Source organism: Oryzias melastigma, linkage group LG9 (assembly GCF_002922805.2).
Source record: "Oryzias melastigma strain HK-1 linkage group LG9, ASM292280v2, whole genome shotgun sequence".
Lineage (NCBI taxonomy): Eukaryota > Metazoa > Chordata > Actinopteri > Beloniformes > Adrianichthyidae > Oryzias > Oryzias melastigma.
The window spans coordinates 11,935,524-11,955,398 of record NC_050520.1 but is presented as its reverse complement, the minus strand read 5'-3'; the positions used below and the strand labels follow the sequence as shown (position 1 = coordinate 11,955,398).

Here is a 19,875-nt window from a genome sequence, read left to right as displayed (position 1 = left end):
CAACGACACTTGGCTGGCGGGAGCCGGAATCGAACCGCCTATCCTTCGATCATTGGCCGACCCGCTCTACCGCCTGAGCCACTGTCGATAATAAGGGAGGAAATGAACTAGAGATGTGGAAACTGTTTCCTAGAATATCTCTTTCTAACCATTCAGTCAAGCAGCCATGCGATTCGATTCACAGTTTTAAAGTCACAATTTCAATTTCTTGCTATTTTTTTCAACACAATTAAAGTTTTTTTAAGGCCAATTTTTTTCCTTTACATCAAACTGTTTTCCTACCAACAGAAATGAAATAAACAATTACACATAATATTGAAATGATCACAAATCCTTTCATACTCGGTTCGTGTTCTCCACGTGTCACAGACCCCTCCACACCAGAGAATCAATACATCCTTAGTTTGCTGTAAACTTCGTGGAACAATATCTGACATTATTACATATTTTTTCATGTGCTGGGAGCAGCTTCTGGTCTGATTCTGAAGGTTTGTTTCAGAGGTTTGCAGTCACAGACCTTAGTGTATTTGTTGAAGCTCTGGAGGATCTCCCAGCCCCAGTCCTGGTACTTCTGCTCCTTGGTGAGCCTGTAAAGGTAGAAGAGACTCTCCACCGTCTCTGGCCGCAGCAGGTTGTGTCTGTCTGCCAGCTGTCACAACGTAAAGCCACAACAGTTTGCTTTAAATACCAGAACAGCCACCTAACTTTATCAAGCAGAGTTGTCGTTTATTATCAGCTCCAAAGGGGTAACAAGCTGGGTCAAGATAATGCTAAGTGAATGTCACAGCTGAGAGTCTGATGAGTGGAGGTGAGCAGGTTCTCTGTTCCCCGTCTATATTGCTCCGTCCATCACCTCGTGGCTGTGAGAGCTGATCACAGGCGGTTCACGGCTCATGTCATGTACATCCCACTGCAGGTATGCAAAAAGCAGCTCTCCGCTCCCCTAAACACACACCTTTGTTTTGACAGAGGTCTCTTTGAGCTGCAGAGCAGATTAGGCTGGCCGATACAGTAACAGCATATTCAGTTTTTTTTTTTAAACCAAAATCAAACATTTTTAAATGTTAACACGATCAAAGTAATTCCAGTAGATTCTGAAGGAGAAAAGCGGCTCAACAAAAAAGAATCTACTGGAATAAGGTTGATCGTGTTAATGTTTGAAAAGCTGTTCTCTATGAGACTTTTACCAAACTATTGACCGATAATCCTTCTTTCTCTCACACATACCTTCACATCGATGTCTCTGGTGCTGCCCTGGTGCATGTTGAAGTAAACGATCTCTGGACTGAGGCCCGTTTCCATTTGGGCGTACATCTGGTAGCAGGTCTCCATCAGCTGTTTGGCCAAATCCATGTGTTCAGGAGGAAGGCCGTTGTGAGCGCCGAGGGCCAGAGTGCCGGGCAGGAAGCACACCAGATGATCCTGAAACGGCAACGTTTCTTGGATCAGTGAACACGTTAAAAAGCTCTCGCTTCCAAGGCTCAAAATGTTTGACAGATTCTCCAGAGAACGCTTCCAGTTGTAGGGGGTGTGGCCATCCAAAAAGATCATTCCCGATTGGCCAGAGTGGTTGTCATAGAAATGACAACCCTGACAGATTCGAAAAAAATCACAGCTTACTGAGGTCGTTTGGTTCCAACATGGAGACATCCATATCCCAAAGTAATGAAAGCAATTGAATGGACTTCAGTGGGTTGGAGCTGGAAGTAAAGCAGTTTCCATGGGTGACATCACACTCACTCGGTCCAGCTCTCAGATACAGTCACAGGTTTGGGTTGTCCTACAGACTACCTCATGATCTCAAACAGGAGGAAGCACATTTTCTCCACAAAAGGAAGTCTTGGCTGGCTAGCATGATTTAGCCGTTACATGCTGTTTTTATCTAAATCCCACGTGTCAAAGTCAAGGCCCGGGGGCCGGATCCGGCCCTTCAGGTAATTCTATCTGGCCCTCAAGATCATTTTATTTGATTGTTATTAATGGCCCAATGTTATCTTGCGTTTATTTCTAAATTGTGTAATTTTGACTAAATTAATTTTAGTTTTAAAGTCCTCCAACACTAAAACATGACAGTAAGCTTTAATGAAATTCCTTCCAATGTCTTACTGACCATTTTCGGACTGAACTGGCCGTGGGAAAGCTCTCCAACGAAGGTCAAGCCTTTGGGTGAAGATTTCTGCAGCAGGTTCTTCTTCACTCCTTCTATGGCCTGCAGATAATCCTCCAGGAATCTGTTTAAATGACAAAGCGCTCACTCACACCCCCTTCCTGTTCAGCTCTGATGTCAGAGAACAGCAGTCTGACCCACAAACACATGCTGTGCTGCAGACCCTCACACAAACAGCAGCAGCTCCCTCAGGTTGCTGAGACTTACTGGTGCTCCTTCTTGCCTCCCTGGATCCACTGCTTCAGCAGGTACTCGTAGTAGCTGTCTGCTCTGGCCCCCAGAGTGTAGATGCCCTGATGAGTGAACTGTCCGGTGTTTGTGTTGATGAACATGGGCACCAGGCCGTCCAGCTTTCCATTCAGCTTGTTGACCTGCTTCATCACTTCATCCACTGCATTCTGAACACAGCAGAGGTGGGTCAGCTACATCTGAATTCATCTTCTACATTAGAAGGTGAACCTGTCACGGGCTCGGTGTGCAGTGAGGGAAAACCCTCCTCATGCTTCAGTCAGGTGAAACAGAACCGGGGTTCTGTGGTGCTGCTGGGTCAGTCACCTGGTACTGAGGGTCCTGGGTGAGGCGGGAGAGTTCCCTGAACTCCAGCTGGATGCTGGTGACCTCAGCAACAGTGCTGTCTGACGTCCACCGGGGGGGGTGTGCTGTGCCTTTGCCTATGTTTACGTCAGAGTAGGGGATCTTGGAGGGAGTGTTGAAGGCTGGCATCAGTCTGGAGCCGATGTCTTTCTGTGGAAAAGACCAAAGCCCCACTGAGTTCCTGTTTTTACCCCACTCAAAGCCCTGCACCCATCCCATCACCTCAGTTGGGTTTTATCCAGTTCACCATCTTAGTTATTGGACTTCTGCTTGCTTCAGCCGCTCCACATCAGTGCGGCCATTTCAGCACATTCAAGTTTTAGACCCCTGCAATGATTTTATTCCTTTTTTTTTTAAATAAATGTAACAAACAACTTTTTCAGGATTATTTGAGAATTTAGGAGATTCTGCTGTGAAGGGTGCTGCCATCAGCCCCTCCCACATCCTACAGCACTTAACTAATACTAGGGCTGGGTTGTTAAAAATCTATTAATAATTTGAGCTTAATAGATCAATAATTGATTCATAAAAAAATAGATCGATTTAGGACATAAAGCTAAAGTCTGCTAGCTTGATGCTAATGTATAATAAGATTTCCCATAGGACGCCTAATGCTAACGCTCGGTCAACCTAAACATACATTACTGACTAAATGAACATCTTTATAAACTCACAGACATGGATTTTCCAAACTATTTTATGGATATATTTTTAAAGTAACTACTTGTGATCTAAAACCTTTTTTTCCTCATTCTTTCTTCTTCTGGAATAAGTTGTAATGCTATAGCGTGATCACCACCTAGTGTCCAAACTGAAACGTCCTCCAGGAGAAGCAGAACAATGTTTACAATGTTAATGATCTGAACATTTCAGTTAGAACTTCTCCTTTAGAGAATCCATGTAACTCTGGATGATATTAACAATCTCATTATTTCACTGATACATTTACAGTATGTGAACTGGATCAGATTAGTACAGATATATTCAAAACATGCAGTAGATTATTAATGTATTTCTAAATGAATGGGTATAAATGTGTAAACTCAAAATTGAATTGAAGGATCAAAAGAATCAATAAAAATCAGAATCGAATCAATTCAGGCTCTTGTGAATGGAATTGTTTCTGGAAATTATAATCGCTACCCAGACCCAACTATTACACACACTCTCATATGTCTTTTTGAAAACAGTGTGTCCCAAATTATTATGCAAAGCTGTAATAAGGATTTTGTCAGGTGAGTTCAATAAAAGAAAAACTACTACAGAAAGACGTTCCACGTTATTAAGCAGACCAGCATTTTCAATTAATATGGGAAAGAAAAAGGATCTCCGCTGCTGAGAAGTGTGAAATAGTTTAATGATTTAGACCAGGTATTAAAACCTTTGATATTTCTCAAAAACATAAGCATTAACATCTTACTATGAAGAGATAAGTGTCTGATTCAGACACATGGATTGGTGCAGATACAGACAGAATGAGGAAGGTTTCTGCAGACAGATCCATCAGATTTAGAGAGCAGCTGCTAAAATACCATCACAAAGCAGCAGCACATGTTTGAAGCTGCTGGAGTCTCTGGAGTCCATCAACATCAGTGGAGGATCCTCCAGAGGCTGCAGTTCTACATAAACCTTCTATAGGACCCCCAATATTCACATCCAAACAGCAGCTCTGGAGGATATTCTGACATCCTGCAAAGAAATTTAAGCAGAAACTCCAAAAGTTCAATGGATGGAAGAATTGAGAAGCTCCTACAAAATAAGAGTCCTTTGTTCAAATTGACCTTGATTTATAAAGATGTTTAAGATGGAATAGCTTTAGATTTCAGTAAATATGACCTAATGCAGAAAATTAATCAAATTACCATTTTCAGTTCTTTAGAATCTATAAATGTTGAGGAATTCTGTTGTGTGATAATTTGGAACATTTGAAGGGTTTTATTCTGAAAAAATACTGTTATTTAGGAGGTTTGTTCGATAACATTTAGGGTGTACTCTTTGCATTTAAAACATGTTGTAGTTATTGTAATATTGTATTAAGTAACTTAAACAAATCCTTAATTTTGATTTTTAAGGAAAGAGTGAAATGAAGATAACTGGGCTTGACTCCATAGTTTTTAGTGGGTTCCTGCTCTGCACAACGTAAGGACACAAACATCAAAATTACAGTGAATGTGTAAAGACCGTTAGACAAACGCCAACGGTGACTCGTTAGTGAGATCTTTTCCATTTGCCGTTTTTAATGCAGTCTTACTTCTTGCAGTTCAGGAGTCAGTCGAGGAAGATCCTCAGACAGTCTCCATGACTTTCTAACGAGAAAGAGCATACACCTCAGTCTCCGTTTTAGCCTTTACAAGTTCCTCAGAGAACTGTCAGCTAATGGTCATAAAGAAAGAAACATTCTGAAGACAGAAACATGAGAGGATATTCTACAAAATAAAGAAACCCAGCTGCAGCCTCTTCATGGAAGTGAGGACTCACTGCTTTGTCCAGGAACAGAGCGTCTCCAGTCAGGTGGTAGGTACTCAGCAGGCCCCCCAGGATGCGGATGGTGCTTTCAAACAGGTTGACATCCACGTTCTTGTTGAACGTCAGCTCTGTGGCCACCCAGGCCTTTGCTTCTTCAAATTCTGAAAAATGGAATAATGAAGACTGGTTATAACCGTTTATTCCATTCAGAACAATGCAGTCCAGAAAGGCCTCTGATGCCTGATGTTAATCCCTAAAAGGAACAAATGCATCAAGCAAATCGATTTTGTTACCAAATAGTATCAAGAGACTCTTCTGTCAGAAAACTGAGTTGGAAGAAGAGATGCACTAATGCAGTGATGCCCAATATGTCAATGACATGACGACTACACTATAACAAGCTGCTCCTCAGAGAAGCCTCTGAATTACAGTCCTCTGAATCATGTTTGCATTCCAGTTTGGTTGGAGACTTTTGGGGAAACATACAGAAGGTGCTCGTCAGGTTTTATAAACGGCGTGGGAACAGCCACACGTGTGATCAGGACGCACACATACAGGCCAGGGCAGAGTTGCTTCAGACAGGGTTCCCTTTTTAACCCCTTCAGGCCTGAAGTTATTTGGAATCAAATAAAAAATTATTCCATGCAAATTAGGTCTACCACAATCAGTCGACTAATCAACTATTAAAATAGTCGACGACTAATTTAATAGTGAATTAGTTGTTACTTTATATTATGTGGAGTCAGAGTGTAGTAAATTTGAACAAAGTTACAAGCGTTCAGCACCAAAAAAATGTACTTTTTTATAGTTGAGTCAGTGAGACCAAAACTTTATCTTTGGTGAAAAATGATTCCTTGTTTCAGATATCAACCTCGTTAGATTTAATCTTGTTTTAAGACAAGAAACTAATGAAGGACAGAAGCTGCAGGATTCATTAAAAGTTTAACAATCATCTTAATTGTCTTTATTGTGTGATTGCTTAGCAAGCATTCACACAATAGTGATTCTCCTGCTCCTTTCCGTTTGTTTTCAGCACATAAAAACTCAATCACACTTTCAGTGATTTCAGCAATCTTTGTATCAAAACGTTCAGCTCGTTCAGGACATTGCTGCTTGTGTTTTTGGTACTCATAAACTTCATCGTTTTTGAAATATTAACCAAAATATGCCCTGTAGAAAATGAATGAGAAAGTCTTCAAATGTTAAGTAGATTAGCAACAAAACTTTAAATATATTCATGGACTGTGTTTTCATCTTTTTATAATTATTTTTTTTTAATTTGGAGTTTAGCTACTATTTTAGCAAAATACTAATGTTTTTTGGCTAATTTCTTATCTACAGGGGTTTTTAGGACAAGTTCGAGTTTAACTTCTATTTTAGCAACAGGCTGACGTTTTTAGCGTTTTCATTTTATTTTATTGAGGTCAATTTATTTTATTGAGGAATTTGAGGCTATTTTGGAGTTTAGCTAGTATTTAAGCAACGTGCTAGCTTCTTCTTTCACTTTCAGCTTATCCCTTTGGGGGTCGCCACAGCGTAACAGCACCCACTGTTTCACATCAGTGATCTGTCAGAGTTTTTACGTCGGATGCCCTTCCTGACACAACCCTGTACTTGAGGGGCACAGGGACCCAGTTAGGCAGCAGCATCAAGGGTCTTGCCTAAGGACCCAATCTGGGTGGGACAACCCTGGGAATTGAACCCAAGGCTCCTGCGTGTCAGCCCTTCACCTAGCCCACTGAGCCACCCAGCCGCTTAAGCAACGAGCAAGCTATTTTGGATAATTTGGCCTCTACTGAGGTTTTTTATGCTAATTTGGAGTTTAGCTTCTATTTCAGCTTCATGGTAACTTTTTGGGCCAATTTGTTAACTAATGGATTTTTTTTAGGCTAACTTAGAGTTCAGCTTCTATTTTGGCAACATGCTAACGTTTTTGGATAATTTGGTATCTACTGAGGCATTTTATGCTAATTTGGAGTTTAGCATCTAATCTATTAATGTTTTTGACTAATTTAGTTTATAAAGGAATTTTAGGCTATTTTGGGGTTTAGCTAGTATTTAAGCAACAACACTCACTATTTTTGCAAAATTGCCATGTATAGGGATTTTTAAGCAATTTTACTACAATGTTTTCAGAAATTTAGGTCAACTTCAGTGGTCTTTTATAGTTCTTTAAGGAAATTTCCAGTCTTTTAGCAAATTTCACATTTTGCCAATAGCTTTTGCATTTTCAGTAAATCCCTTCAGCAATTAAAGTCAATTACGTCACAATTTTTGTTTCAGCATCTTCAACGACTACTTTCAGCAAAATGCAGTCACACCAACATTATCACAGGGAATGCTATATATCTAGTTTTTAGTTAGTTTAAAGCTAATGATGATTAAGATGTGTATCTGTGTATAAGATGTGTATTTGCATCCACTTTGTGCATAACCAGATCAATCGACTAATCAGAAAAAATAATCTGTGATTAGTCGATTATTAAAATTACCATTTGTTGCAGCCCTAATGCAAATTAATAATATAGAGCCTGAAGGGGTTCAACAGAAGATAAAGCCTTTAAAGCAGCATTCCCATCATTGACACTGTCCCACACTGTTGTCTCACTCTGCCATTTTCTCTGTTCACAGAGCGCTGCAGCGTTCAGAGTTCTTCATTTTCCACAGTTCAGGGCTTTTTTTGTTTTAATAACTGACATATTCCTACATCTCACATAATCTTAAGTTAATTTAGAACCTTTCATGCTAGAGAAGCATGGTTTCATTTGCTGATAGTGCAAGTTCAGATAAATTATTACAAAAACGATTGTGTATATAAATTCTTTGTTCATAATAAAGAGGATTTTCTTAAGTTAGCTTATCATATTTTGTGTTACATCAACTGTGATAAATGGAAATATATGAAAACAACAGCAGAAATGATGACTACAGAAGACCAGTCCAGCGTAAAACAATGACTGTAAGAGAAGGTCCAGGTATGGATGTGAGTTCCTACCGTCCTTAAGCCCCAGAATCCACATGGTATCCAGGGCGTCGATGAGCGTCAGCCCCAGACCGAACCACTCGCTGTAGGACTTGGCGAGGGGCCGCAGCTCATCGTGACCCCAAGCGTAGTCTTTGTAACCTTTCCACGCATGTCTGAAGGCTTCTCGAACGGCTTCCAGTCGGGCTCCTGTAACACCCTCAGCATTAACGCCAGCCGCCACGTCAACACTCGTTCTAACCGAGAACGGGAACTCATACCGGAGCCTCTGGAGAGCTTAGCTTCCTGGTTGGAGAGCGAGTCCTCCTTGTTTTGTCCGACCTTCGTGTTGTCCGTGTCCAGCTCAGTGTCGATAACGGCGCCATGCCAGCTGACCCCACCAGGTCAACAAGACACAAACAAATGCAGTCAGGTAAAAAGATCTGGCACACAATTTCAACAAACCTGTTTCCTTTGTTTGTCTTTGAAACATGAATCGACGTTTTTTCAAGCTTGAATATCAGTTTCATCTTTTCTTCATGAGAATAAAACTCCACTGGATTCTGGTTTACAGTTCACTTTAACTACACACAGTCCTGAGGCCTCACCTGATGACCCCCCCCTCTGGCCTGTCCTTATCAGCTGCCGTGTCCTCAGAGACGGTCTCGGATGCGTTTCCCTTCCTCTGAGAACGGTTCTGGAGAACAGGAGGGCCTCGCTTGTTGGGAATTTTCTGCAGAAATGTGACGTTAGCAGAAAGCATCAGCTTTCATCCCAGTATTGAAATGAAGTTACAGCTGATGCACAGGAGTTTTTGATAAACCTGCACTGCTTGTGGCTTTGAAAGCATGCAGCTCAACCAGATGAGAGCAGATGGCTTCCTGTAAAAGAGCATCCAGAGAGAAGTACCCACCCTCAGCTGCAGCACTGGAGGTGGGTGATGCGCAGGCTTAAAGGGCAGCTCGGCTCCTGCAGCTCTGGGGTTTGTGGCTCGGTCCTCTGTAAGGCCTAGACACGAAAACACTGTTTGAACAGCAGCTCACTGTCCTTTTTCTGTCTCATCTCATTAGATTTGCTTTTGTTATTGATAAAGATATGACAAAATAATAGAGTAAAAAGATCTCAAAGCAAAGTGCTGCTTTAAGACTCTGGACTAGTTTACTTTTTCACTCCCAAGCTTTTTTTCCAAGCCTTTCCAACACTATCAGCAGCCGCTGTAACTCAATCTTTTATTAACAGCTTGGAATTGTGACTTTAGGTTGTGAGCAATCAAACTCATGTCTGGCATTAGAGGTTTTAGACAACTTTTAAGTCTCTTAAACATACTTATTTCTATTGCATTTTGAAAAACATAATTTAAAGACTTAAAAGTGCAGATTTAAAATTCACATTGTCATGCCGATGCCGCAGCAGAATGGCAGCTCTGCTTCACACATCTGGATAAACAGAGGTTTTCTGGTCTGTAAGGGTCCTTAGAGCATTTGCATGAATCTGTTTTCAACCAAAGTAGTCAGATAAGCTCTCACCAAGCAATGTCTGTACTTTATACCTGCTGGAGCTCTAAGTACTTTTCTCTGTAACACCATTTATCAGTCAGATCAGAAACATCCGAATCAAAAGACTCTAAGGACCATTTATAGTTTTGTTTGACCCACAGCCTTCCATATTCTAAATCAACAATATCAAATCAACAATATTTTAAATCAACAAGAGAACAGTTTCCTTTCTGGGTCTAAACGTGAAAATCAGCAGCTTGACCTTTAACCTTTGAGGTACGGAGCCTGAAGTCCTGGGAGTTGACAACCACGACAAAACAGACTTCTATCACTGCCAAAGGCTGAACCTGCAGCTTCAACTGGCGACACAGGAAAGCAGTCTTACCTCTGAGGTGTTCAGTAAAAGTAGGAAACGAGGCTATTCCACATATGAAGAGGAGCGCGAGGATGAAGAGGATGAGGCTTCGCTGTAATCGGGACAGCTGCTTCCATTTCTGGGGCACACAAACAGAGGCAGATGAGAGGAGCGACTCTCACTTCTGAAGCACTCGAGCATTTTCAGGAGCCTGAACTGAAACATCTGAAGCTGCTCCTGCGGCCCGTTTGAAACATTAAAGGGACCATACCACGGTTTTCGTAAGTCTTTCAGAGTAAACTATACTCTTATATATGATCCTATATTACCTTCATTAAACTAAAGAACTAATTATTTATGAAATATTAGTCATTTTTGTGGACCGTTTTAATACCTGGAAGTAAAACGACTCGATTTCTGAGGCTCCGCCTTTCACTCCTTGTCTGCACCGCCCATTTCATCCTTTAGCCTGCCTCCCCGAGCCTCCTCAGTGTGACCAAACCATGTAAACAAAACCATGTGACTAAAGCTCTCTTAAGTTATTGGCTAGCAGCTATGGGGGCGGGTCAAAACAGAAGAGAAACATGGATGCACTGCGGTCTACAAATGCTTTTCAGGGTTTTTCACTTCTTCAAACTTTGTATTTTCTGATGGATTTTGACCGTCTGTATGAAGGTCAGGTTCAAAACTTTTTACTGCAGCTTTGGTACCGTGGAGGAATCCTGCATGACGGTTACTGGAGACGCTACGGCTAAGCTACACACGCTAATAAGAGTTAGTGACGGGTAGATTGTTGGTAGAATCAATGTGGATCAGATTAAAAGTTGTTTTATTGAGCATGAATTCATCCGACCACATTTGAATGAGTTTCCATGTCTCATCGTTGTGGTTTTATGACATTGTTTTAAAGGCCTCGTGCGGTGAAAATCGTGATTTTTCTTAAACTGCAATAAAACATTAGTATTTATGTCACAAATGAACCCCCGTATAATTATTTTGTCACCCGCGGCCCCGTGCACTCTCTTCAAGCGTTCAAAGATAGCGCGGTCGCTCAGATTTTGGGCAGCCACCGATAAGTAGGTCATAGGTCGTGTGACGTCAGTACAGGAACATCCAGCTAGATCCGCTAGTGTTGTGATGACTTTCTGGGCATGGAATTACTTAACATAATAGAATTTGGACTGCCGTGGATTTGGGGATTCGAACGGGATAATGGTGAATAGGAGTGTGGTATTTGGGTGCAGTAATGTGCCGAAGAAGGGGGTCTCCCTTCATGAATTTCCCGTTTCAATAAAGGAGAGGGGCGCTCCCCGGTCAGGGGGAGGCTTTGAGCCCTCCCCGGCCCTCCGGAGGAGGAACGCGGGGGGTGTACGGGCACCTGGCGGGCGCGCGCCGGACGGCCAGGGTGAGGCCGCCGCGCCGCGCTGAGGGGGGTTTGCGGTTCTGAGGCCCCGGGCCGGGCATGGGGGGCGCCATGGGTTCGCCGGACAGTCGTCCGGCGCCGGCAGCCGGGCCCACACGAAGGGTTTTTACTCCCTCCCGGGGCCGTGAGGCCGCCGGGGGTGGCCTCCAAGCAGGGCGCAGGAGGACCCTGCCGGCCGTCTGGAAAGAGGACCCGCGCGGGGGTTGGTTGCGCGTGGGCAAGGGAGGCCGAGAGGGCGGCGGGGGAGCGAGCCCACTCGTCGCCGCAGCAGCAGCAGACCCTCGTCCGGGCGGGGGGGCTCCGTCTGCCTCGGCCCTGGAGGAGGACGACAAAGGACGCTCCGCGGCAGCGGCGGCGCCTTTCCTTTTCCGGTAATGATCCTTCTGCAGGTTCACCTATGGAAACCTTGTTTTACTTTTACTTCCTCTAAATAGTCAAGTTTGATCGTCTTCTCGGCGCCATTGCTGTATGAGCTTTCACCATCGTCATCCGAAGCCCCTGTATCCTCAGATGAGGAAACCTCCGGTTCAAACTGGTAGGGCTGTACACCCTCCGAACCCTGTGTCGTTAAAATTCCTATGTTTGATGAAGGCTCATCACCTTCAGCCAAAGAAATATCTGCTAAATTGTGGTCTACGTCGCTTCTCAATCCGTCCGCCATTGTTGTTTACACTCTGGGATCCCTGAAGTGACGTCACGCGCAGCCCCCGCCCATCACCACCTATCGCCCAAATTTGAAGCTGTGCACGACCATAAAATGATCAATAAAATCGCGCTGGATCATTTTAAGTGAATATTTTTATCAGATTCGTTTTCCAAGTTCCATTGACTTTCTAAATTTAAAAAAAAAATTTGCCACTGCACGAGGCCTTTAAGAGAATTCTGTTGGAACTATGATAAATGTTCTAACAAGTAAACAGCTGATCAATTATTTCCTTTTGGATAACATGACAATCTAATGCTCTACATTTGTCTGCGGCTCACTGATCACCTCATTTCTAACGTGTTTACATCACGTGACTGTCGGGTACGGTGGCCGTGTTGGTTCAGTTGTTCCACTCTCGGTTTCGTATTCAGACTGAGGAATCTCAGAGCAAACAGAAGTTCAGTCCGATTGAAAACGAACCGAGACCACCTTGAAAGATGAGTCCGAGAGCGGATTCTGGTACAGCTGTGATGCTGAGGTATTCATCTCCTGACAGGATACACATTCTGACAGGCGGGAACTACCTCGACACCACAGCTCAAAGGAGAAAGTGGGTGTGTGTTTGCTGTCGTCTGGGGGCTGTTGGCATCGATCTTACATCAGCATGTTTCCACCCGCTCGTTTTCATGGGTATGGGAGGGGCTGCTGCAGACAGTGCAGGTTTTTACAGGATTACTCTTAAATCTATGAGCGGATCCAAATACAGCTTTGGAGTTCTTTATAGTGAGGAATGAACAGTAAAATGCATTTATAACCTCAAAAAGTTGAATTTTCATGGTATGGCCCCTTTAACATCTAACTACAGTGTTGTGACAGGAGAGTCAGCACTGAGACCTGATCAGGTTTCCTCTGATGAACAGAGAGATAAACATGACATTAGCCTGTGGTCAAACATCAGTCGAGCTGCTCTATGAACCGCTCCTGCCTGAACATTTTCAGGAGCTTTTACTGTCTTTGCTGATATCAGCAACTTCACGCTGACCTCTGAACCCTGGAAGCAAAAACAAGGAAAGCTGCTTGATGAACTGTGTTTACATAATTAAATCCATAAACTATTCTAAACCCTTTAATCAGCACACAAGAACCAGACTGGAAGACAGCTGGGAAGAGGAACTGCCAGAGGAAAAGACAGACTGCTGTGTGGACTGCAGACATGGATGGATGGTCCTGAAATGATGGAGCCAGAAAGGACGCAGATGCAGGAGTGGTTCCTGTGAGCGACAAGGATGCAGAGGATCAGACAGAACGGGTCAGTCAAGACTCGGCGGTTCGGTCATAATGGTTCCATCAGATGGGAGGAATGTTTGAATCAAAAGAAGAGCACAGAGAACCATCGCTGCTAGTGAGGAGAGGACCACAGAGCAGGTGGATGGATGTGGCACTGGGCTGCAGAGAGGATGGACACAGATGATCCACTGAGAAGACCCTAAACCCAGAACCGAAACGAGCAAAGCTGAAAGTGAGGCGGGTTAGAACACCGCCCCAACAGAACCCACTCACCCTCCAGCAGGACTGCCTCCTCCAGTGCTTGTTGTTGTTGTAACTTCCACCGCCCGGTCCCGGAAAGTTAACCGACACATAGCCCGGGTGGGATGGGGGCTCCATCTCCGGGGAACCCTGCAAAGGCACAGGTCTGGAAACGGGCCGGACCGGACCGACGGGCCTGGACTCCGCGTGAAGAAACAACAGAGCCAACACCAAACAGCTGGTCAGAACCGGTGTTTGGGCTTTTCCCGCCGTGACACTCTGCTAAAAAAAAAACGGAGCCCACAGCGCAGCCGCTAGCATGCTAGCTGCAGGTTAGCATAGCATGCTAGCAACCACAGCAGCTCAGCGGGCTGAGGACCGGGCTGCCCTTACCCACCACCGGCCCGCCTGCTCCACTGTCCAGGGCTGCGGGGTAGTCACGAACCCCCAGACAGCTTCCCGTCTGACTGTGTGTACTCAACACCAAACACACGCTTAGCTCCGTGAGCGGCCTGCAGACAGGAAGGACTCACCGCTGACTAGCTTTATTCAGCTGTGGCTCTTACAAAAATAACCCACATAAAGAAAACACACCGACACACCTGAGAACTTACCTGTGAAGAATGAACTGGTGACAGAGCCGAATGGACCACACGAACCTCGGCCCTCGGAGTTTCAGCGGCGGAGAGTCCGGTGATGATTGATCCGGTCAGGAGGTCTCCTCATGATCAGTCACAGACGGTAACAACAGTCCAACGACACTTTGGTTTGTCCGAAAACTACACACATCTGTTAAATGACACGTATGTCCATGCATGGGAATGGGCGCGTGCTTCATTCAGGTACGGCCCGGAAAATGGAGCTTCACACCTTACGGAGGCTACGCCTGGTGTTTGTGTAGCGGAAGTGTCAAACTCAATCATATAAAGGGCCAAAATCCAAAACACCTTAGGTCGCGGGCCGAACAGGATAACATTTATTGAAAACTATAAAACTATATTTTTAAAACTATAAAACCGTAACTTTTTAACATTACTATGAATAATAAAAAGGCAGAAATATTATTCCAGAATAAATCAACTTAAACCTCAAATAATTTTCAATATTTTACTCTCCATAAAAATATTATTTTTCAAAATGACACAAGTTAGATATAATCGGGCCATTAATAATAAAATAAAACGATCTGGAGGAGCCGGATATAATTACCTTGACTTGCCTTGACTTTGACACATGTGTACAGTATATATTAGGATTATAATATGTAGCATAATAGTAGCATTGTAGTCATTTTTACTGTCCAGTTGCAATGACTCATCTTTCACTCTAAAGATAAATTGAATAAAACAGTACACACTGGGCATGTGTTGCGCACTGAAGAACACAGTTTCAGAAAGCTTTCAGCATAGTGTTCATATCATTAACTGTATATAGAGAACTGGACAGGGAAACACGCGCCCCACCCCCTATTCCGAATAGGAAGTACCTATTTGCTAGTTCCAAGAAGCCAAATTTCCATAGGTTGTGTCCAAAATCCCTCCCTAACCCCTAACTACTAAAAAAAACTAAACAGCACGGTACTATATAGTGCCCTGAATTTTAAAGGCAATTCGGAGACGATGCTTACTATTTTTTTTGTTTTTCCCAATGCCGGATATGACTTCACCGATTTCCCAAAGTCAAAATTGAATCAATACTAACATTTATGACTCCATTATGATCTGATGGTGAAATTGTGGATAGTTTATTTAAAAATTACATTTAAACATTTTTTTTACAATAGTTCGGCTGCAATGCATTGTGGTCTATATTCGCTAATCTAGTGAGCATCAGTTCATGCTAGTTTTTCGCAAAGACTTCTGGGAAATGTCTAGTGCACTCGATTTTGGAATTAGTAGATTCGGACAGCACTAGAAAATGGCAAACGCACTATAGTGAGTAGGGGGGTAATTCCGACATAGCGAAAGACTTCTGTAAATAAACAGTCATTCTTGCTCTGATACATTTTTTAAGATTTTCTTGCTAATCATTTTTTTTCATGATTTTTTCACTGTAGCGCAAGTTATTCAAGTTATAAACTGACCAATGAGATGCCTTAATAAAAGTAGGTCACCTCGAGTCGAACGTTCGAAGCATTTCATTCACAGATTCTCCTAAGCCTGCTTTCAGTGGAAGGGGTGTGGCCTTCTAACATGCTCACTACTGATTGGAGAGAATGGTCGTCATAGAAATGGCCCAATCATGCCTTACTGAAGACATCTGGTTCCAACATGACGATAGACATCTTGTGGGAAAATTGTGACTGAATTGAACTCATGTGGTTAGAACCAGGGGCTGCACGGTGGCGCAGTGGTTAGCGCTCTTGCCTCACAGCGAGAAGGCCCCGGTTCGAATCCTGGCTGGGACCTTTCTGTGTGGAGTTTGCATGTTCTCCCCGTGCATGCGTGGGTTTTCACCGGGGACTCCCACTTCCTCCCACCGTCCAGAAACATGCTTCATAGGTTAATTGGTGACTCTAAATTGTCCCTAGGTGTGAATGTGAGAGTGAATGGGTGTGATTGAGGCCCTGTGACAGACTGGAGACCTGTCCAGGGTGTACCCCGCGTTCGCCCATCAGCAGCCGGGTTAGGCTCCGGCACCCCCGGGACCCCGAAAGGGACAAAGCGGTCAGGAAGATGGATGGTTAGAACCAGAAGTAAGTGATGTCACTCACTCTGTCCAGTTCTCCATATAAAGTCAGTTTATTGAAGATTTGTTTGACAGATTCCTTGGAGACTGCTTTTAAGGAAAGTGATGTGGACTTCCAACAAGCTTACTCCTTATTGGCGACAGTAGTTGCCCTAGAAACGTTGATTTAGTCAGACTATGACTAACTACTAGGTGTGTTGGAGATTACTTTTGCCTTGTCTGGATCGTCGGCGAGACCAAGCAGCTGCAGGCAGGGGCGGAGAAAGGCGCCTGTGATGAGGGCGAATGCTGAGCTACAGCCAGTCTAAACAAGAACAGAGGTTATCCTTAATATTCAATTGAATTTTAATATGCCTCTCCCCTTTAGTATGATCTGTGCTATTATGTCTTTTATATTAATCTTTAACATCTGTCCTCGGACAACAGATGAAAAATAGCCTCTGGGTGAATTTAATGTGCACTCTCGCAGATAAATAACAAAAATTCAAATTCAAATTAACTTTTAAAGGCAACTATAACACACATAACCACAGACGATTTAGAATCTTGTTAATCTTCTTCATCTGTGATTCACTACTTTCCAGAACTAGCTACAAAATACACAGATTTATTTCATTTAGCGCCTGATCAGCAATATATTCAACTACAAGAACTGCCAGGACACCGTTTCCCACAATGCATTGTTTTGTAGTCATCCCGGCAGCCCACAGTCGGCGCAGTACCAGATTTCCAGCTGCATTTGCTTAGGTAGGCGCCTTACACCCGCCTCTTTTTTGCGATATTTTTATGATGAACATATGACGTCAAAGCAAAGACTACCCAACATGCACCACAATCCAGACGATCAGCGTAGCTCTGTGTCCGCCTACATGATCTCAAGCACACCTACTGTTGTTTGGCTCCGACATGGCAGTATCTGTAACATGGAAAAATGAGGGCTGAACTGGCTTCATCTTGCTGGAGCCAGAGGTAAGGCGTTATGAGTGATACGTCACACCTTCTCCGTCTAGTTCTATGTATTCTGTCAATGGTTCGCACACCATTGACCAAGTGACCCCCCCTCTCCTGTCGCATTCCAAACAGGAAGTACCTGCTGGCTCCATTAGGCCAAAATAAAGGTAGGTAAAGAGAGGTTTGTGGGGGACAGAATTCCCGCTTGGTTGTAATAGTAAGAGCTAGATTTTATTTGCTGCTCCACACATTCTTTAATAATCAAACAATGGGATTTCCAAAGTTATTATTTTTTTATTCTGTCTTTCAGTAAAAATATATCTATGTAGAATCTGGGACTGACTGATACTTTTTTCTCCCTGTAGATGTTTAATATATCATGGCCTGCAGTCGTCTTTACATCCATCATCTTGGTCCCCATTGTCTGTGTTTGATGGTCTGCTGGAAAAACCTGTTAAGTTTAAGTGACCTCAGATTCACAGACAGATAAACACATGTCTATCTAAGAAAGAAACACATGTTTATCTAAAAACTAAACTTCACCATCACACTGGAAAAATCAGCAGCAGAACTTGTTTAAAATAGACACATTCACTACAATTCCATGTGAAGCCTCATCATTGACACAAAAATGAATGCACTATTCACAGACCTTAGAAACGTCCAAAGAAAGATCTCACAGATGAAGAGAAATGAACTACTAAGACCTTGTTTAAACCACTGTTAAACTGCAGTAAGACGTTAACAAAAGATAAAGACATGATATCCAGAGGCAACATAAACCTGAACATGTCTGCTACACCCAAGATCCATTACAATGGTCCTATCACTGTCCTGCTGGTAGATGACATGAGCCTCCCTTTTCAGATTCATTGAAAATCTTTCTAATGACCTCTGAGTCCCCACCTAAGCCAGTGTGGGCAAACACAGGTGGGGCCACCATGGAACCCACAGACAAACCCACCTGGGGCCCACCAATTCAGCCCAAAGGTAAACCATAAAGAGCCCACATTAAAATGTTCTCTGGGATGTTAACAAATAAAAACAAAGAGATGCAAGAACTCACAGATCACCTCAACTATCTGGATGCCACAGGAAATGGTTCTACCACGAGGAGGAAACGGAAAACAAAAACCCTTGTGGTTATAAAGTATGATCCAACACAAAGAGGAAAGCAGCGTATGTGTACATACAGTACATAGAAACTCACACATACAGATGTGCCAAGGCCAGAAGAACAGTCCATTGTACACACAGAAGTCAAAACCCTGTAAATGAGCGGCATCATCTCAGACAACACACTGCAGCACTGCAGGATCTAAGACAGAAACAAGGAAAACAACAAAATGAACCTGTAACCCAGGGGTCTGCAACCTTCAACACTTCCATCCAGGTCGATGTCTCTCCAACCAAAACCCAGGAGCCACAAAGTCTTCACTCACCCTTTAGAAAAATAAGATACTGATTTATATTTATGTGTTTACTGCTGACATGATGCATTTAAATTAACTATTGTGTTTTTGGCATGAATAAAAACAAACATGAAGAGAAAAGAGTTCTTAATAAAAACATGAAATAGTTTATAACTTTTGACAGAGATTTGCATGACTTCCTTTCAAAATAAAAGACACCCTACACCATAGGATCAATGCAGCAAATACAGTAGAAAGTGCAAAGTCATGAATGATACATACATTATTTCTAGGGCATTTCAGCCACAAATTATAAAAATAACAAACAAAAATTAAATCAGAGCAAATGAAGTGACCCCTACCAAATATTAAAACTATGAAGAACACTTTAAATCTTTGAATTTGTTCAAAAATAGAAAATCTGCTTTATAATCCGGGGGATTATAACTTAACGTAGCTTTAATTCTGGTTGTGCTTGCTTACAATAAATCGATTTTCTGTAATGAAGCTCAGAATGAAGTCCAGATGTGTCAGTATGACGTTTATCTACTATTGATGGATTGATGGATTATGATGGCTATTGTTGTTAGGATCTTCGTTGAATGATTCATATCGTCCGTCAGCTGTTTGTGAATGAGTTGAATAAAGTTTAAGTTAATTGATTTTTTTAAATTCTACTTATTTACTTTACAGTTACTTTTTACATTTTTTTAAAAAAAACATTTTGTTTTAATCAAAGAACCAGAATGTAGGGGTAAAAGAGCCACATGTGGCTCCAGAGACGCAGGTTGCAAGCAATAAACACAACAAGTAGATTTTTATGTATTTATTTAAACTTTATTTATCTAAAAAAAATACAGATTAAGAACAAGATTTAACTTTTTAACTAGCCTGGAAAACAGCTGCAAAGAAAAAAAACTACAACGATTGCATGCATCTGAGGAAGAACAAAACAAAAGCATAGAGGCGTCAAGAAACAACATGAACACAACAGTCTAACCTTACTCACAACATGGCTTTGGTTCACCCAAAGAGAACATGGAACAAGAAGAAACAGGATTAACGTTTAACACAAGGAGGAGGAGCAAACATGAAGAAGAAGGAGAGCAACAAAACGTCAAGTCAGCATTATAAAATCCTTGCAACATAAAGAATCCCAGCACTGAGGCAACACAGAAGTTAGAATAG

At 42.7% G+C, this 19,875-nt stretch overlaps 1 protein-coding gene across 5 annotated transcripts in view; it reads right to left on the bottom strand.

Moving 5' to 3' along the window:
* Positions 1-14,530, bottom strand: part of man1b1b (mannosidase, alpha, class 1B, member 1b) — a 16,812-nt gene extending 2,282 nt beyond the window's left edge. Inside the window, exons 1-14 of one of the 5 annotated variants that reach the window (XM_024260121.2) lie at positions 14,251-14,530; positions 14,030-14,171; positions 13,670-13,832; positions 10,071-10,179; positions 9,103-9,197; positions 8,798-8,922; positions 8,471-8,580; positions 8,223-8,399; positions 5,240-5,388; positions 2,723-2,911; positions 2,375-2,565; positions 2,111-2,231; positions 1,228-1,422; positions 518-649 (exon numbers count right to left, since the gene is read on the bottom strand). In XM_024260121.2, the coding sequence (XP_024115889.1) occupies positions 518-649; positions 1,228-1,422; positions 2,111-2,231; positions 2,375-2,565; positions 2,723-2,911; positions 5,240-5,388; positions 8,223-8,399; positions 8,471-8,580; positions 8,798-8,922; positions 9,103-9,197; positions 10,071-10,179; positions 13,670-13,774 (1,698 nt within the window). In that variant the 5' untranslated portion in view covers positions 13,775-13,832; positions 14,030-14,171; positions 14,251-14,530. The other 4 variants (XM_024260124.2, XM_024260123.2, XM_024260126.2 and 1 more) reach the window with 4 other exon arrangements.
* Between the last annotated feature and the right edge of the window lie 5,345 nt (positions 14,531-19,875).